Below are 20,587 nucleotides of genomic sequence, written 5' to 3'. Positions count from 1 at the left end.
CGTAAGAAGGTATGGCGAGAGATGGGACAGGTAAGAGTCATCAGCAGGTAAAGTTACCTATCTGGGCTACTGTTAATTGGGGAGTGAGAACGAAGAATACTTTTCCCAAGATCTAAACGACGCAGGTGTTGCGTTCTTTGCACTTTTTACCTCCTCATGAAAATGTTTAAAATGTCTCGTCAGTGCTACCCATAGGATCAAACAAAAGGCTATTTCATTTCTAAAAATGTTTTACGTTTGACCTAAAAATTGAATGAACGAATATGCAAACTTCACACATGTTTTTCTTTCTTTTTCTTTTCTTCTTCTTTTCTCTTTCTCTTCTTTTCTTTCTTTTCTTTCTCTCTCTCTCTCTCTCTCTCTCATTGTGCATTCTCGTACAAATGCATGGGAAAATAATGAGCTAATTCCATACGAAATCCAAAAAGTAATACTCTTCTGCGAGAGGCAAATATAACTACAGCAACATAAATACCAGCAATATTAACAGTCTTCTATTTTACAACAGAAATACCAGCAATATTAATAACGTCTTCTAGATCACAACAGAAATACCAGCAATAATAATAACGTCTTGTACATTACAAACACATAATAATAACCATATCTGTCTAAAACAAACGTGGCCCAGTAAGAACTGCCCAGCCAGCATCCACAGGTACGGACGCGTAAATTGGTAAACCGTGTCACCTCCGACCGTAGAGAATTCCAAGTTAAAAGCTTCTGGGGCCAATTACGATGATGCCGATGATCTCTAAGACTACGAAGCTCCCATAGTTCCATATGAGCCCATACCCTCAGCTGTACCTCCTACCTTTCCTTCTTTCTTGTCTAGATGCGATAAAAACAAAAAAAGAAGGCCCGCCCGCTAATCAGTTGTCCTTCATCGTCAAAATGACCGACTATAACTTTGATATGAGAGAGAGAGAGAGAGAGAGAGAGAGAGAGAGAGAGAGAGAGAGAGAGAGAGAGAGAGAGGAGAGGTTGTCGCATTCGAATCTACATGAAAGCATGCGCGATTTTTTAGGGGACTGTCGTATGAGAGAGAGAGAGAGAGAGAGAGAGAGAGAGAGAGAGGAGAGAGAGAGAGAGGCGTCGCATCTGAATCTACATGAAAGCATGCGCGATTTTTTAGGGACTGTCGTATGAGAGAGAGAGAGGGGAGGGGGATTATATACTTTTGGGGACGTCGCATTCGAATCTACATTAGAGCACGCGCGATTTTTTAGAGGACTGTCGTAAGAGAGAGAGAGAGAGAGAGAGACGTCGCATCTGAATCTACATGAAAGCATGCGCGATTTTTTTAGGGACTATCGTATAAGAGAGAGAGAGAGAGAGAGAGGGGGAGGGGGATTATGACTTTTTGGGACGTCGCATTCGAATCTACATTAGAGCACGCGATTTTAGAGGACTGTCAAGAGAGAGAGAGAGAGAGAGAGAGAGAGAGAGAGAGAGAGAGAGAGAGAGAGAGAGAGAGAGAGAGGATTATGACTTTTAGGGGTCGTCGCATTTGAAATCTACATGACAGCGCGAGAGATTTTTTATGGGACTCTCGCATGAGAGAGAGAGAGAGAGAGAGAGAGAGAGAGACATCAACACCTCGAGAGGGCCATCGCATCTTCTTCTGAGGCCGCGAGAAACGGAATTACGCACCAAAATGTTAAGCTATGCACTAATTGGCAGAAGGAAATGGTGGTCGTTCTGGGAGACAAGGCTCAAAAGATGGACCGGCAGCCGAGACTCATTAAAAACGACGGAGAAAGGAGAGGAGGAGGAGGAGGTCGTCTTCTGGAAAGAGGGTACGGTGCGGCAACACCGCTGATTATCAGAAGCCTCCATCATCGTCGTCGTCACCCGGGAGATCCTGGAAAAGATCATGGAAGATCTCCTCGGCCTATTGGTACGCGTGTGAGCGCGCGCGCGCCTTCTTGCCGCGATTAAATCGGAAAGCGAAGTGGCAGTTCATCAACTATCCCCCCCCCCACTAACAAGTGCTCCATATGTCGGGAAGATCTTCTCTACCTGTTAGGCCTTCCAGCCTTCAAACAATCATGGAACAATCACCTGGATTTTCAAAAAAATAGTCCTGGAATCTGCCGGACGATACCACTTGGAAAGCAAGTTCGACAGCGAGATAATAATAATAATAATAATAATAATAATAATAATAATAATAATAATAATAATAATGATGATGGTGAAACTGGACTCACTATTGAAATGAAACATTTGTCATGAGAAGATGGTTTTGAGATGTGTTTTGTGTTCTGTTTATCTTGAACGTTTATTTTCTAATTCACATAAATCATCACTATCATGTTACCGCAATATTACAATTTACTGTTATTAAACTTCAATATCATGTATAATAATAATACATGCTCAGCATCTAGTATAATATAACAATAATAATACTAGATCACTATTTTACGTTTCTAATAACAGTAATGTCAAGCGATCTCTCTCTCTTTCTCAACTTCGCTCTCTCTCTCTCACGTCGCTACCACACTTAAGATTCTTCCAGCGTCTCGTCTTTGAAAAAGGGAAATAGTTTACATGGAATCTCAGTTTTCTTTTTTCTTCTCCTTCCTCTTGCTCCAACACAGGGTCACAGATCCGTAGATAATGAGCTAACGAGAGAGAGAGAGAGAGAGAGAGAGAGAGAGAGAGAGAGAGAGAGAGAGAGAGATTTTTTCTAATGATAGGCGATACTCTTCCAAGACATAGCGCCTGAGGACCATATTTTTCTGCATGAGTTTGCTTTCAAGACAATTGGAAATGTGTGTGTGTGTGTGTGTGTGTGTGTGTGTGTGTGTAAAGGAGAGACACGGACATTTAAGAGAACTGCTTTTAATGACTCATGTAGCAAAAAATCAATCCTTGAGAAAATCATATATAAAAAACAAACTAGAAACGAACAGTGTCCATATAACGTAATCTATAACACACCACTTCTGCGTTGTTGATTACGGTACCTGCATACGATGACAAAAGTCAAAAAATAACTTCCTAGTTTATCGATCTCCTAATTTATCAAATCAAGAGTAATTAAAGAATTTCCAAATCTGGTGATTTGTGGCCATTTTTCTGGGGACATTCAAGAATGTATTGCAGATTACTATTTTCATCGTAAATATTTTCAAATCTCGTAACAAAACCGCCTCAACAGTAGCAATATTTTTAATAAAACCTGAAAGCTTAAAGAACAGGAAGGCTTTACGACATAAACTCAAACTATACGATGTCTAAGAAAAGAAATTAACTTTTTTCTGGAGTGTAAATATACCAAGTCCATTATCATTCTTTCGGGAACGGAATGATAAAGTAATCACTTTTCAACATAATTCTTATTCCTTTACTTTACCAGCTTCCTGGGCTTCAATGTGAGCGGAAATGGGTAATATTCATGTCCCAGAAGCCAAGAGTAAATAAGTAATGCCAAAATATTTCACAGCAGACAAATGGACGATTTCATTGATTAATACTCCGAAGTAACACGCGAAAGCACCATTAAAGAAAAGGGTAAAAAAAGTTAACGAACACCTATGAAATGGTCAACATTACAAAGTGCAAAACTAGACTGGAGAGAATTACATGAACAGTTAACTCTATGAACAAACTCCTATCAACAGCATGCTTATAAATATAAAAAAACACACGCACATATATGTGTGTAAATACAAATATATATATATATATATATATATATATATATATATATATATATATATACACATATATATATATATACATATATATATATATATATATATATATATATATATATATATATATATATATATATATATATATATATACCTACACATATACAATGTGTATGTATGAACGCGCGCGAACGCCCACCAAGCATTCAAATATGGAGGCAGGACCATTAGCTACTCACCGTCCATGAGAAAGTGAAGGGCAGATGGATGTGCGCAGAAGGCGGAGGCTGCGAGAGGGTGAAGGAGGAGGGCCCGAGGACCTTGGACGTGTCCTCCCCGTAGGTGCAGCCAACCATCCCGCTGGCGCTGCGACTACTGCTGCTGCCTTCCAAGGGAGCCGGGGGCATGACGCCCTTGTCGCCGTCTTGAGCCACGCTCTGGTACTCCTTCAGGCACAGTGCCACCACCGTGCGGCACTGCGTCGGGCACGCGGACCCGTCGTTCGGCCTGGGGGCTTTGCCGCAACAGCCGCCCGACCTCGTCTCGGATCGTGAGTTCTGGACCTCCACCACCTCGAGTTCGAATCGACCCGAACCTGCCGCTATCTGCAATACACAAGTGGAATACAGGTTACATCAAAGAGAAAATATTTTTGAAATGTTTCAACATTCTAAACAAAATAAAAAAAAATCAACTTTCCTATTTTACATATTGTATCTCTAAATAAAATAAAGAGAACATTGAACTTTAATTATTTACATTAAGCTAGTATAGTTTTGGCAGAGAGAAAATAGCGTTTTCAGCTGTGCACAATATTATTTGCCTGTTGTTTAACCAAATACGTAAACACTTTACTACACTTCAACCAGAACCAATCAATGCATTTTCTTCGCCAGACAAAAGTGAAAAGATGGAAGACAACGAAGAAACTAAGATCATAATCACGACAAAATGGATCTTTGATTAAATATGAAGATAATTCTTCTTTAATTCCTCGCAACGCAAGCATGTACGAAGCAACTGATATATATGCTTTCTTCACTCTCCACACACGTACAGAATAAACACAAACACACACACACACATTGTATATATATGTATATATATATATATATATATATATATAGATATATATATATATATATATATATATACATATATATATATATATATATATATATATATATATATATATATATTTCTTGTCTTATTCATAATTACAACAAAAGTGATATTAATCATAAAGATTTTTCTATAACAGGACAAGCCCAAAGTGAAAATGACCTCAATATACTAGAATCTATCATCATAAAGGAAGACGGTCCCAACACTAAATAGTCAAACAACCTCTGTACAATTGTTTATCGCTTAACCTATTGTTTATGTTTTGCTTCTTCTCGTCCTATCTTGCTTTTCCTGGTTCTGAGAAAACTTTTGTTTTAGTCTTGTTACTACTGGTTTAGGTAGGTCCTGTGCCTATTCCCCCTGTTTTTATTTGTCTTATAATTTATATGTATATATCGATGTGTTAATGTGACTTTTAAGTGTTTTAATCATTGCAGTTTGAAAATGAGGCGATAGCAATTGTCGAAACGTGGGCATAATAAAACTAATTGTAAATAACGGTCCCCTTTTCCTTCGTTTCGAGATTATATATATATATATATATATATATATATATATATATATATATATATATATATATATATATATATATGTGTGTGTGTGTGTGTGTGTGTGTGTGTGTGTGTGTGTGTGTGTAGTGTGAAGTATTTACAGTAAGAGACATTCATTTATGTGTGTATATATATATATATATATATATATATGTGTGTGTGTGTGTGTGTGTGTGTATGTATAAATAAGACCCAGGCTGCAAAATACTTGGGCCATTATTGTAACCAAAAAAAAAAACTCAATCAAAAATATATTAAAAGTTTGATGTTGCTTCCCAGGCCAACGGAGAGCAGTAACAGAAACAAGCTCTTACCGTTATTCAGTACCACTGTAATTCAAATCTAATGACAACATGTGTCATGGGCCCTAACAGCGCTGAATACCGGGAGGCGCAACGCAATGTAAGAACTGATGACAATTCAATACTAAATGAACGGGACCGCTCCATTTTCTATGAATTATGGGGCCCTGACCCACAAGGAGGGTGACTAAACAATGCGCAATGAATGTCTTTTTCTGGGATTCCATTAAATCCAGCGGAGGGATTGCAGTGTTTAGTAGCAGTAACTAGCGATTACAGTGGCTGATACTAATCGCCATCTAAAAAGCAAGGGTCGACTTTAGATAATAGTAGCGAATTATTACAGCCGCTGATTGTAAATTCGCATTTTCATTAACTTCATAATATTTAAGAGGCGGGATTAAACTGCGATACACTTGAACAATGGGAACCAAATGTTTTAAAAATTTAACAGGTACAAAACCAATACGATACCAATGAACAAATAATGGGTGGTTTACTTTAACCGATGTTTATGGGTAAGAAACTAACCTTTTTTTATTTTAATTTACACCAATTTAATCCGTAAAGAGATCGAATCAAGTTTAAATAGGCTAAGATTTTAAGGAAAGTAACTTTAAATAACCAACACAAATAACTTTCAAGCGCTTCCCCCTTCCCCTGCCAATCCTCTCCCGCACAAATCTCTTTCTCTAACTCGATTCTCAATTCTTTTCAACTTTTTTACCTGCTGGACTTGACACATTCTCTCTCTCTCTCTCTCTCTCTCTCTCTCTCTCTCTCTCTCTCTCTCTCTCTCTCAGTTCTTTTCAACCTTTTTTTACCTGCTAGACTTGACACCCCCCCCACTCTCTCTCTCCCTCTCACTCTCAAGCCTTTTGCAAACTGAATATTACTTTACATTCACACTCCCCTCAATTATATCGTGCGTCGAAAAATGACTTCGTACTCAGTCTCGATCCCTCGAAAGAAGCCTTCCGAACAATGGCCGTCACACAATTGCAATACAAACAACAAGTCCCCCCCTCGACAAACAGCTCTTCTTCATCAGCCATCAGCTTCGCTCGACTCGGCGGCGGCAGCAGCAGCAGAACCGACGCGGTACAAAAATCTCAAAGAATTTGGGAATACAATATATCCAATTACATATTCGATGCCCGCGTACCCGTTCGGAGGTAGCCACGACGTGGCCTGGGGGATACAGCCGCTGCTGCCGCTGCTGCTACTCCGGCTGCCCAGAGCGCAGGGACTCTTCCCCCCTACACCCACGACCCTACCACAAATACCCCTTCCTCTCCCTAACCCCCGCCCCGTCCACCAGCCCAGCGGAGGAGGAGGAGGTGGTGGGGCCCCCCCGAGACTCGAATGCATGACATCGAATGCTCAATTCAGTCATGCCTGGCTCGCCTGTCTCAAAACCATGATAGGGCAACGCGGATGTGCGTATTTACACATACGTATGTACATGTGTAAGCATAATATACACACACACATACGTAAGTGTGTATGCATATGCCTATACACACTACAACCGTCAAGCCAATGAATATATATATATATATATATATATATATATATATATATATATATATATATATAATTACATACAAACTGCATCAGTAATTCTAAGTATGCAATTGTGCGTCATACAACAACTCTCAGCTAATAAACGCAAACGTGCACACTGTATCAATGTATGCGTGTATGCACACAGGCTGCATCACTAACCAGACCCATTTATCTACACACCAATTATAAGGTCAACGCTGAAGAAATCTGGGGAGCACTCAAGTGCTAACATATGTACGCATTTACGTACGTACGTGTATAAAAACTACATACTTGCTAGATTACATTCATTCAAAAGCATCTGCTTACCCCACAGAAGGCATACACAAACACTGCATTTACTAATTAATAAGAGAGAATTAAATTCAGGAAAAAACAAAGGAGTCAAAGCTTAAATAAACGGAAAACAAAACCAATGAAGAAAAGTAATGAGCGATTCGGGAAGCTCCACTGGGGCTGGGTCGGACGGCAGACGGTAGGCGGGGTTGGGCAACCCGTGGGAATCAAAGCTCGAGATATTCTTTCTCTCTCTCTCTCTCTCTCTCTCTCTCTCTCTCTCTCTCTCTCAGCATCCTCAGAGAGAGAGAGAGAGAGAGAGAGAGAGAGAGAGAGAGAGAGAGAGAGAGAGAGAGAGACGGATACTTATATCTTAGCTCACACCTCAGCACAGCTTGCAGTGTCGGGTTGAGTAGGAGCTGGGTGGACGTGTGGGTGGGTGGGTGTGATGCCATGCAGACGGGTGAGAGAGAGAGAGAGAGAGAGAGAGAGAGAGAGAGAGAGAGAAGCGTGGAAGGATAAAGCGGGCGGCCGGCTGCAAAGCAGCCATGTTCAAAACACCCACGCACGCACATACACACAGACAGACACGGAGAATTAATAGAGAAAAAGGGCAAAACTTAATGAGTAAGAGAGAGAAACAGGACAACTAGCTGATTCACCTGAGAGAGAGAGAGAGAGAGAGAGAGAGAGAGAGAGAGAGAGAGAGAGAGAGAGGACAACTACATGATTCACCTCAGAGAAAGAGATATAGGACAACTACATGATTCACCTCAGAGAGAGAGAGAGAGAGAGAGAGAGAGAGAGAGAGAGAGAGAGAGAGAGAGAGAGAGAGAGAGGACAACTACATGATTCACCTCAGAGAAAGAGATATAGGACAACTACATGATTCACCCTCAGAGAGAGAGAGAGAGAGAGAGAGAGAGAGAGAGAGAGAGAGAGAGAGAGAGAGAGAGAGAGAGAGGACAGCCACATGATTCACCTTTGAGAAAAGAGATATAGGACAACTACATGATTCACCTCAGAGAGAGAGAGAGAGAGAGAGAGAGAGAGAGAGAGAGAGAGAGAGAGAGAGAAGGCATGAGTTCCCACACCAGCGTAACAATAACTAGCAGAATGCCTGTTGTTGCCCTTGCTGAAAAGTAGGTTATAAATAGCAATGAATTGTCTTTAGTAAAGTCATGTTATTCGGCTTAATGTAACACTTAAAATTTCTCGTCACAAATTAAGTGGTTTTTCACTGCACTTACGGCAGTCCGGTGTCTTATGCACTGGGCTACAGAGACGAGATCGATGAGAATTGTATATCTAAAATACTGTACTTATATTAATGTCATCCAGCTAATTCGTGCACATCAAATGAGGACCGAGTATTCAGTGGAAAATTGTTTATCATTTTAAAAAGAACTTTGATCATATCAAATCTTTCAATTTTTATTGTCTTTTATATTATTTAAAATGAACGGAAATCGATCAATTTTTCAGCCCACAACGAAAAAGCAAACCCATCTCCCCCCTCCCTCCCTCCCAGAAACACCCTAAACAAAACTATAGGTCAAGCTTTCCATTTAAAAATTCTTTCGCAAACATAAACAAAGAAATTGGTCACATTTACTTTTTTTTGGGGTCTGATGTCTTGTAAGTAATTGGAAAATCATTCAATTAAAATTCTGGTAAGGTAAATTTGCAGAGTGTAACATCTACCAACAAATTCCTCGTAATAAAAGCAAGTGGGTGTATTAGAAAGAAACCTTCTGGGCGCAACCATTTGGGAGAAGTAAATGGGCATACACACATACAAACACACACACACACAAACTTTCTCAAATCCACATATTAGATGTATGAATATATCAGATTCAATTTCTGTCATGTGCGTTGATCCACATATAAGTGGAGACATAAAATCTTATATAAATTCCGTTGTTTATTTATGTAAATGAACGGTTTAGATTGGAGATTGTATTTTAAATGCATCAGGCAGTAAGAAAACCAACAACTAAAAAAAAAAAAATAATAGGATCCTTCTCGTACGACATACACAATTTCCGCAAATATATGTAAGCAATCCCACGCCATATTGTAGCTTCTTTTAATGTCACTTGGACAGTTTATAATAAAAATGATGCTTCGCTGTAAAAACAAGTATGGAAATAATTACGTTAAATATTCACGTATAATTATAGATAGTCATACGAAAAACAAAAATTATTAAAAATTACTCATTACTGATCCAGGAAACGAATATGAAAAATGGGCTTGAGGGGATAATATAGCCTAGGCCTAGGCAGACTAATAGCAAAAGCGACACCCAACAACAAACGTCACAATGACGAAACGCCAAACGATGTTGCTGATCAATAAAATAATCAGTTACAACCAATTAAAGAAACAATCTGTAACTGATTAGCGGCCACATTTAGAATTGTGACAATGATAAAAACAGCAATAACGAGCGGCGAAAACAAAGCATCTACAGGTGATTAACAAATCAAGAAAGAATCACGATTACATAAAATCCAGGACCATTTTCATGGTGGCTCTGTATCGCACTAAGTGTCTTGTATCCCCATCCGAAGTTACACGCCACATCTGTACTTGTGACAGATAAGGCGATAGCGGACGATAAGTATGATACTTAAGAGAGATAACAGCATCCTTAATTACCCCCGTAAAAAACAATCAGCGAATACAATCGCGCTTAATTGCCCGAACAGCATTCCTTCAGCGGCCACAAAGCAAACACACAGTATGTATGATGCGCCATTGTAAACACACGGGCATACAGAAATCAAAGAAGTATGTGAGCATCTTTGTTTATATATAATTGTGTGTGTATATATATATATATATATATATATATATATATATATATATATATATATATATATATATATATATATATAAGCGATGACAGGCAGGGCAGCCGATCGAGGCTACAAAAGTCTACCCCAAAGCCAAATCAAAGTCCTTCTAAAGAGGGAATCGTGCTTACCCCATACAAATGGGGAAAAAGCACGTTAAAAGAATAAGAATATATATATATATATATATATATATATATATATATATATATATATATATATACGCACACATCAACATCGTGCTTCTAAACTTCTAAACCAGTTTCAGTCTAAATGAACAGACACAAGTTAGCGACGTATACTTCAAACCCGCATACAAAATCTATGCATCCATTATCGAAAATTATCATGAAATCCTCTACGGTAAAAACAAAAAATAACAAGAATCCTGTATACGTATCTGAGGAAAAACTGAAAAGCAGTTCAACAGTGTAATTAAACTCAGAATAATCAAACGAAATACTTGGCACTCATCCTGGAGCTAATTATGATTTTATATCGAGGTTTACATCTCACTTCAGCGTAGAGGTAAAAGATGAAAGAACAAAAATGGTAATATGTCAGTAATCTCTGATCCCGAAAGTGTTGCTATCTGAGATCCAGAAACGGAAAGTAATGTGTATTGTTTCTCATAACGATATAGGGAATAACGGGAAAGACACGAATGATACGTCTGCAGGCATCCAGGCGTATACTACACTACAGGAAGATAATATACGTTTTCCACCTTAAGTTTACCCATAACATCCAGAAAACTTGGGAAAAGAACAAAGGGCACAGAAACAAAAAGACTGAACAGTAAGAAATAACTAAATCACCACAGACCTTTCACCAACTGAGGAATAGAAGAAAAAAAAGAAAAAGAAAACTAATAAGAAACCTCCCTCTTTTAAAGACATAGCATAAGCGTGATGTCCAGGTATTTCTCTTGTATACAATGTGATGTAAACATAACGCAAGAGAGCCCATCGCGTGACATCATTAAGGAAACAGGCGGGGTATAAAACAACCATATATGGCAGCAGGAGATAAAAATAGTGCTCAGTCTGTTGGTAGTTAAAATATCATTAGGCTGCCATGAATTCTGAGACATGCAATGAGTTCGTGGAGATTCTGACTAAGCACTACCCTGGACAAAAAAACAAGTTGACCTCATAGCGGAAGGAAATTGTCCTCGCAGTTCTTCCCGGTGATTTATTTGAGTGAAAAAATAATTTGACTGACGTTAAATGGAGAGAACGGAGAATATAGCGTGTCCTCAGCATTTAAACACGGAGGGAGAAATTTCATGCGTTTGCTGAGAATTGCTAACACAAGATATAAAACTACAACCAGGAATGGGCATATATCCATTTGCTCAATATATATATATATAGTATATATATATATATATATATATATATATATATATATATATATATATATATATATATATATATATATTATTATTATCCAAATCACCTTTTCTAATTAAGCAAGGCTTTTTATAAAGGTAAAAAAACGTTTGGGGCATCCGAAGTTAACAGCCATCCGAAGAATGTTTACAATAACAGTGAGAAAACTGATAAACACTATTATATGTGAGAATAAACCAGTGCTTATAAATATATGTGTCTAATGTGTTTGTGAGAGGTTTTACTGATGAATTCTCCCTAACAAGAAGCTGATATATCCTAGGGTACACGTGTTTCAATTCAATAAAGCCTAATCATCATAAAAGGAAATGTCACTCAAATATAGAGGCAAACAGCAGGGTCATGCAAGCCAGAAGCACACAGTCCTAAACTACAGCTGAGAGAGAGAGAGAGAGAGAGAGAGAGAGAGAGAGAGAGAGAGAGAGAGAGAGAGAGAGAGAGAGAGAGAGAGAGAGAGAGAGAGGAAACAATGCCCATCAAAAGATAAAAATACCTGTAATAGCGCCGGCTGAATTCAAAGCAAGCACGAGAGTGAACGTCGGGCGATCGATCAAATGTGTATGTGAGAGAGAGAGAAAGAAAGAGAGAGGATACACCTCCATATCTTAGACATTGCGCACTAAAGTTTAATCCACTGCAAAGGCAAAGGTAAGATAACAGAACAATCACCCAGTTCAAAGCTTTTTCGCATTCAATATATCAAAAGAACACATCAGTACAACAAACCTTTTGGTGTTGTTAAATGTATGTATGTATGTATGTATGTATGTATGTATGTATGTATGTATGTATGTATATAAATAAATATATATACATATATATATATATATTATGATATATATATAACATATATATGTACATAATATATATATATATATATATATATATATGTATGTATGTATATTCAGAGCAACAAGGAAAACATACATAACAAGACTACCATTAAACATAACAATCGTCTACAACTAGATCCCCAACAAAACAAAATGAAGCTGACCTAAGCCACCCACAACCCTCCAACAGGAAGCAAATTAGACCCACCGACAGACAAATTGACTTTCATATCGACCGAGTTGTTATTACCTTCAATGACACAGACCTTCGGATTCTTCTGGAATAACCCTGGCCATTACATTACGTCAGAATTCCAAAAGCTGTTTTTGTCTCGGAGGAATCATCAATACTCCACGTGAATGACTTCTACCGAATACCATGCGATCAAAGAAAATGAATGAAATATTCCGACGAATCGATAAAGAAAAAGTGTTAAATGGTAACTCGAGTCATCATGCAAGGTTGGTCACAATCGATTGAAACATTCTTATATGTTAACCTATTGTCTCGTATACTTCCTGTATCGATTTCATGTTTAATTTTTAATAACACTCAGCGCTTGGTGGAATATATTAGGGAAGTTAATAACTGACGAGTACATCCAGCCTCTCAAGAAATAAAATCTTTCATACATCTACTAAACACGGGCAACGGAAAATGGTACCAATACCGATGGCAATGGTACGGTAACTTCCAATTTTCACTAAAATTTGAATTCCAGTAAATGTAAGCCTTTACGAAAGGACCTCAACCCTGCTGCCATAAAAGAGCGTTAGGCATGCCGGAACATTACCAAGTTTGCCAACGCCTGAAATAGACTAAATAGATAAGAGATCCGCTACCTGAATGTCCAAGACTCAGGTTGAGGATACGAATACTACCAATAAGAAGTCTATAATTCTGCCAACACCTCGAATATTATAATTAGCCGAAAGAGCGGAGGAGGTCCCCATGTTCATTGCGTGGAAAGACGACCCCAAAAGCTTTTCGGCTTATCATCGACGACGGAGATAAGATAAAAACTTCACAGCATCCCTGAGATGGAGGGCGGCATCTTCAAGGAGATGCAGATAAAACGGGGGCTTTATTTAGCCCGCCATTTCTCACCAATATCCATAAGTAGTGTGGGTGGTGGTGGCCATTTAGACGACGCGCCTACGTGCCAAAAAAACACACTAATATATATATATATATATATATATATATATATATATATATATATATATATATATATATATATATATACATATATATATATATATGTATAAAGTATAAAAATGTATTATATAAATTTATATATATATATATATAGTATATATACAGTATATATATAAAACTATAAACTAAACCTGTAAATAGTCGGCCGTTTAATCTGTGTCGGGATCTTTACCAGAATGGGAACAAGTAAGCAACTCGAAGAGAAATATTTAGCTCAAATTGCAAAAATAACACTCCTAGTGCTAGGCTGGTTCTTATCAAGCCGGCCTTATACCGGAGAAGGCTCCTGCCCTCGGGCTGCACGTAATGTTGTAAAGTGTGAAAGGTTGTGGGGCGCCTTGTGTGGACCTCTAGAATTTTCGCAACCAACAGGAATGCCTTCCTGCGTGAACAGGATAAGAATATAAGATTTAAGCCAAAGGCCAAGCGCTGGGACCTATGAGGTCATTCAGCGCTGAAAGGAAACGTGAGAGTAAAGGAGGTTGGAAAGGTGTAAGAGGAGGAAAACCTCAAAGCTACACTACGAAAAAATTGTTAGGAGAGGGTGGAAAGTAAGATGGAAGAAGGAGAGTATTAACGGAAGTACAGTAAAAGGAATGAAAGGGGTTGTAGGCAGGGGCCGAACGGACGCTGCAAAGAACCTTAGGTAATGCCTACAGTGCACCGCGTGAGGTGCACTGATAGCACTATCTCCCTACGGGTCCTGAGAGAACAGTTAAAAATGTATATAAGAAAATTTTTATATTTTCGTCTACGGTCCTTTTCCGCATCATAATTATGAAATAAACGGAAATATACATAATTGATAACGGTACGAACACTATAAATTAAGTTGCCCTTAGAGGTTAAGAGGTGTGAAATCTTACGGCACTTTAAACAAAATTTAATACAATCTCAAAAGATAATAAAATATATTTTCAAAAGATAATGATGAACTATACTTTCAAAAGAAAGTGATGAACTATACTTTCAAAAGACAGTCATGCACTATAATTTCAAAAGAAAACGATGAACTATATATACACTCAAAAGAAAGTGATAAACTATAATTTCAAAAGAAAATGATGAACTATATTTTCAAAAGAATACCATGACCCTGGCCGTCCAAACAAGGGCAGACATGAGGCACCCAAAACAACAAACCAGGTTAATAACGATGATATTGATCATTACGGATCAATGATATCTATAAAAACTGCCTTCCCCTGAAAATAGAAAAACCTCCTAACATTTACCACACTTATAGCCCAACCTTGACATGGCTTGTGATATGTGACCCCCTAAGCTACTGAAATTATCAAGATCCACTCGAAAGAAATCTAATCCACAGTAATCATGAATTATCAAGGAAGCGATTTATATTAGACATCCGAGCTCAGTATAAGTCCTTATATAATTATTTACATTGAAAATGTACAAAACTCAGTTGCCTTATTTATGTGCCTATACATGTTCATGTATATGACTTTGAACTTATAATTGTATTGTACTCAAATTTGAGATGGAATCAAAACGTATAGTATGATATTTAATAAACGAAAATGTACATAGTACATTATTTGTGTGCCTAAATGACAATTATTATTGTAACTGTAAAAACTTGAGATGAAATAAGCTACACAAATGACAATTATATAATATTTACATTATAATTTACACTGAAAATGTACAAAATTCAGTTGCATTATTTGTGTGCCTATACATGTTCATGTATATGACTTTGAAATTATAATTGTACTGTAATCAAATTTGTAATCAAATCTGAGATGGAATAATAAGGATGATGATAATAAAATATACAAAAGCATAGTTTGCCTATACATGTTCAAATGACAACTTTTATTGTACTGTAATCAAATTTGAAGTGGAATTTAATGATGATGATAATAAACAAACGCATAGTACACAAATGACAATTATTGTAACTGTAAACGCGCGCGCGCGGGTGTGAGAATGAGAGAGAGAGAATGCGCCTCAGACATCATACGCACATAATTATTACATTCATGATCGGTTTCTCACTCTTGGAATTCATTTGAATATATTATCAACGAGTCTCTTCTTCAATAACCAACATCCTTCCCGTTTGATTCACTCGAAAGCTTTAAACAAAGGCTGAAAGACCAAATGAAGAAAAAGCATCTCTTGTAATTACCGTAGAATGGAATGCCGATGTTTGTGGAAAAACAAACACAGAACAAAGAGAACAACGAATAAAAACGGATAAATTGATAAACGGAAAAATGAACATCCACAAATATTGATTTAAATCAACGCGAATACATGTTCCTTTACAGTAATCCACTTTTCATTGGTGCAATAATAGCCAATAACCACGGTTGTATCAGCAGTAATAACAGCAGTAGCAACAATAAAAAACGAGTCAGACCAGCAGACAGATTCACACAAAGCCTCATCGAACCCTTCAACAAACAAACGAAGCAAAACTCTCTGGTGCAATGCAGCAGCTAACACGAAAATTACATCATCTTCGACGGGAAACCCACAAGCTTAGGCCTAAGGCTGAAAATAATCAAGTACATGGAAAAAGAAACATCTCGGGCAAAAGATGAGAGATGCCTATGGATGGATGGATGGATGGATCACAGCTCCTTCCCCATAAGACTTCATCGACGCGGAATAAAATAATAACGAAGTAAAGCTTCTCTCTCCCATCTCCGCCAGACTCTCTCAGTCAGTTATTTGACACCTGAAAATCCAAAGAAAGAATCGGCTCTTCATACCTTATGCACGGATGATATTTCTGGGATGGGGGTGGAGGGGGTGGGAAGGCTAGGAGGAGGAGGAGGAGGAAGGGAGGGGAAGGGGGGAAAGGAGATGGAAGCAAAGGAAAGGAGGAAGGGAAGGGGAGAGGTTCCATGGGATCGGTAGGAAGTTGGTCTTATTGATTGATATGCCAAGGGACACACGAACTCAGGCAAGAGACAACACACTGAATATTTAGCCCCACCTGCGACTTCTTCTCTTTTTCTCTCTTTCCTTGTCTCTGCTTCTTTTTTTTTCTTTCTTCTTGCTATCTTTAACGTCATCGAAGAGACTTTAAATGACCTACTGTCCACCATGCAGATGAAACACAAAACGCGCCGCCAGGGGAGACTCCGTTTTCATTACTTGTATTTCAACCTTGTGAGAGAATCCAAGGCAGTGCGTAAATAATGCACACCTGTTCGTGCAAGTGTGACGACAGAGAGAGAGAGAGAGAGAGAGAGAGAGAGAGAGAGAGAGAGAGAGAGAGAGAGAGAGAGAGTCCGGTCCAGTTGTGCATAAGTAATGCATTCGTACACCCTCGCTTAAATGCATGACTATTTGCTTGCTTGCCGATTATTAAATATAGGAATTTCTTACAATGAAATTAAGAGAGCGAAAAAGACTGGTCCATATGCAAGCGAAGTGCATGCACACGCGCTATCTTATATGCACTACTGTTTGACTTGATACTAGTCTATAAGACACCATTGCTGCTTCCACAAGATTACTAAAGGATTCTTCAAGTTTGTCGCGGGAAGACGTTAGCCGTATTCTCAAGATCCTCTGATAAATCAATAACGGAAAATATAACTTGAATAACTGAATGTACATATTATTATTATTATTATTATTATTATTATTATTATTCAAAACGGTCCAAGATTTACATGGAAGAAGTCTAAAAGGCGAGAAAAGACAGTAATAAATGAAGAACAGAAGAGATAACAAACTTAATTTATACATAAGTAGCAATACCAATTAGGAAACGCAGTCCTGTGCAGTTTGAAATAATTTCAAATTGCACAAGAGTACGTTTCCTAATTGGTATTGCTACTTATGTATAAATTAACTTTGTTATCTCTGCTGTTCTTCATTTGTTACTATCTTTTCTCGCCTTTCAGGCGTCTTCCATGTAAATCTTGGACCATTTTGAATAATAATAATAATAATAATAATAATAATAATCCGTACACTCTTGGGAGGATTTTCATAACATCTCTTCAACTAAGAACACCTGACCGCAGAATTCTACCCAGGACACAATATCAGTTATCGAAACAGGAAAAAAAATGTGGTGCTCTATCATAAACATTATACTACTCAGAATAATGTGATTTCATATACCGAAGAACAGCATTCGCCATAAACTCCCAATAACATTAAACGGATTAGAAAGAGCATTAAGAAGCCCTCTGTTATCGATCTGAGCAATAAACAAACAGAACCTTCCGAGTGCGATTTAAAAGCTAGAATGACAGTTTAAGACCTATATGGAGCTATTTAGAGGGGTACTTTTAATTCAGACTACGATTACTGCGATGTCTTGTGAAGTAATAACACTGTTGATAGTGTTATTATCCCAAGCATTACGTGCGAAAAGCAGAAATAGAATAGTTTCAAAATACTGATATTGAAAGGTAGCCTTTAAAGAGTTGTCATTACCACAGTGGCCATTGGCTCGGCTACTAAGCTTCCGCAGAAATGAAAGTCAATATCTTAAAGACAGGAAACGACGCAACTAATGTGATTTATGCAAAACTTAATAGTTTTTCAATATTAATTACAAAATCTTACAGTACCCTTGAATCAAATCACTATCGCCGAAAGAACGTGTTCGACCCTATTTGAAATGTACACACAAAAACAAACTATCGAAAGCACGGCGAAATCAACAAGCACACTGTTTTCATTAATGACCGCATGCAATTAAAGGTGATACTGTGTTAGTCTCTGTTCCAAATACGGACGCCATGCGTCTGAATGAAGAGGACATGAATGATATTTGGATGGGATGAAAACTTATGAATGGGCCAAGTATCCATGACAATTCGTCATTTAGATACTACGAAGAATGGGGGGAATAGGTAATTATATTCTGATCTTAGTTGTATGTACACATACAGATCCATTATACACACTCAGTACAGTGGTCCAAGTGGAATGTTTAACGTCGTTGCTACACCAAAGGCCCAAGTTCGAATCCTGTCCAAGGCAGAAGCCATTATCAATTATAATTCCCTAAGGGTGTAATTCATTTCGAACATATAGTGAATTCGACAGTAAACTAAATTTGAGGCCTAATATTGTTGAATACAAAAAGCCACACGTATGTAAGTGACAAAAATGCACAGACATGTAAGCTACAGACAGACAGACACACACCTTCTCACAATTCTTATAATTCACGTGTCGATCTGCCCATTACGTTCCAGACTACCTAATATCAATAGCAGTACCACTAGCTTTAAAACTAACTAATAAAATGGAAAAGTTGTTATTTTAGTCCTACTAATTGGAAACATATACACACGTTGCGCATAAAAAATTTTGAGTATGGCCTAAATTTTTAAAGCAAAACCAAACACACACATATGTATTTATGTATGTATGTATGTGTGTATATATATATTTATATATATATATATATATATATATATATATATATATATATATATATATATATACTATTGCACATAGCCTCAGATCTATAATTATATATGTACCATAAAATTTTTTATGTATGTATATATATATATATATATATATATGTGTGTGTGTGTGTGTGTGTGTGTGTGTGTGAATGACTCGTATCACATGCACACATACAAAATATCACTATAGAAGTGTGTACGTTTATCTCCCTAGTTACGTAACAAACGCTGCAGGAGCAGCAACAGAAGCAGGAGGAGAAGGAAGAGGAGGAGGTGCATTAACAGCAGCAGCAGCAGAAGACGAGATCGACTCACTCACCTGCAGTAAGGCAGACAGTGCAAAGAGGAAGAGGGCGAGGTTCGCACGTCGCCCCCGGACACATCCACCAGGGGCTATGGACGCCATGGCTCACTATTAATAAATGCACACAAACTCACTTTTAACAATCACTGCATGTTATCTCACCATCATCATCAACTACCGCCAGACGATGATGAGTCTAAATCACACAATCCGTTCACTGGTTTAACTCTCTCTCTCTCTTTCAAGGGGGCAGATACAGTAAATTATGGATTCTTATTACTGTAGGTTGACAAGTCCCCCCCCACCGTCAGCCTATCTTTAAATTAGGGGGTTTTATGGCGTGACGTCACTTGAATGTTGTCATTTTGACCAAAGCGTGCAATGCCGGTAAAATCGATCAACGTGGGCAATTGGCAAAATTTTTTTTTTTTACTTTACACAGGTTTAGTAGCAATTCAAAATATAAAGGCACAGTTGGGTTTCGAAATATCTAGGGGACTCTCTGAATCAGGTCGATGATTACAAAACAACACACTTTTTTTTTCAGACCATATTTTCTCAAATCACTGTTTTCAATACGAACACTTATTAAAATTGTTTTGCTGTCAAAAATAAATACAAAAAAAATCCCCTGCTGGAGTTCCACTCGAAAAGCGTCGACCTCGGAAAGAACCACTTGACTCGAGGCAAAACAGAACACCGAAAAAGCGAAATATCCCAGTGCACGAGGCTGTCTCTCCCTCTCACACTCAGTGTGGCTCTTGGCGCGTGGATTCAGCGCAGCTCCGTATGGATGTCATCGGCACACCGGCCAAGAATCGACTGAGAAGTGTCTCGCTCGTGGAGCCCCTCTTCTCCCCCCCCCACCCGGGGATGAGGTAGAACACGCACGTATGAACCGACTTACTCGCATCCCCCGACCGTCTTCCCCTCCCGCCCACCTCCACCCGTCCCTCCCTGAGAAATCGGTGTACATACAGCAGCGGAATCAGGAGCCTAAAACCCGCCCACCTTATACCCAACTCCTAACACCCGTAACCACGC

At 38.2% G+C, this 20,587-nt stretch overlaps 1 protein-coding gene across 2 annotated transcripts in view; it reads right to left on the bottom strand.

Annotated features, from left to right (window-relative positions):
- The window catches only part of LOC136836316 (protein jagged-1b-like), a 387,965-nt gene extending 367,584 nt beyond the window's left edge, over positions 1-20,381 (bottom strand). For both annotated transcript variants that reach the window (XM_067100442.1, XM_067100443.1), the window contains exons 1-2: positions 19,559-20,381; positions 3,905-4,270 (exon numbers count right to left, since the gene is read on the bottom strand). In XM_067100442.1, the coding sequence (XP_066956543.1) occupies positions 3,905-4,270; positions 19,559-19,645 (453 nt within the window). In that variant the 5' untranslated portion in view covers positions 19,646-20,381. The remainder of the gene's footprint in view (positions 1-3,904; positions 4,271-19,558) is intronic.
- Between the last annotated feature and the right edge of the window lie 206 nt (positions 20,382-20,587).

The sequence above is a fragment of the Macrobrachium rosenbergii genome, chromosome 56 (assembly GCF_040412425.1).
Source record: "Macrobrachium rosenbergii isolate ZJJX-2024 chromosome 56, ASM4041242v1, whole genome shotgun sequence".
NCBI lineage: Eukaryota > Metazoa > Arthropoda > Malacostraca > Decapoda > Palaemonidae > Macrobrachium > Macrobrachium rosenbergii.
This window is presented reverse-complemented; position numbering and strand designations above follow the sequence as displayed.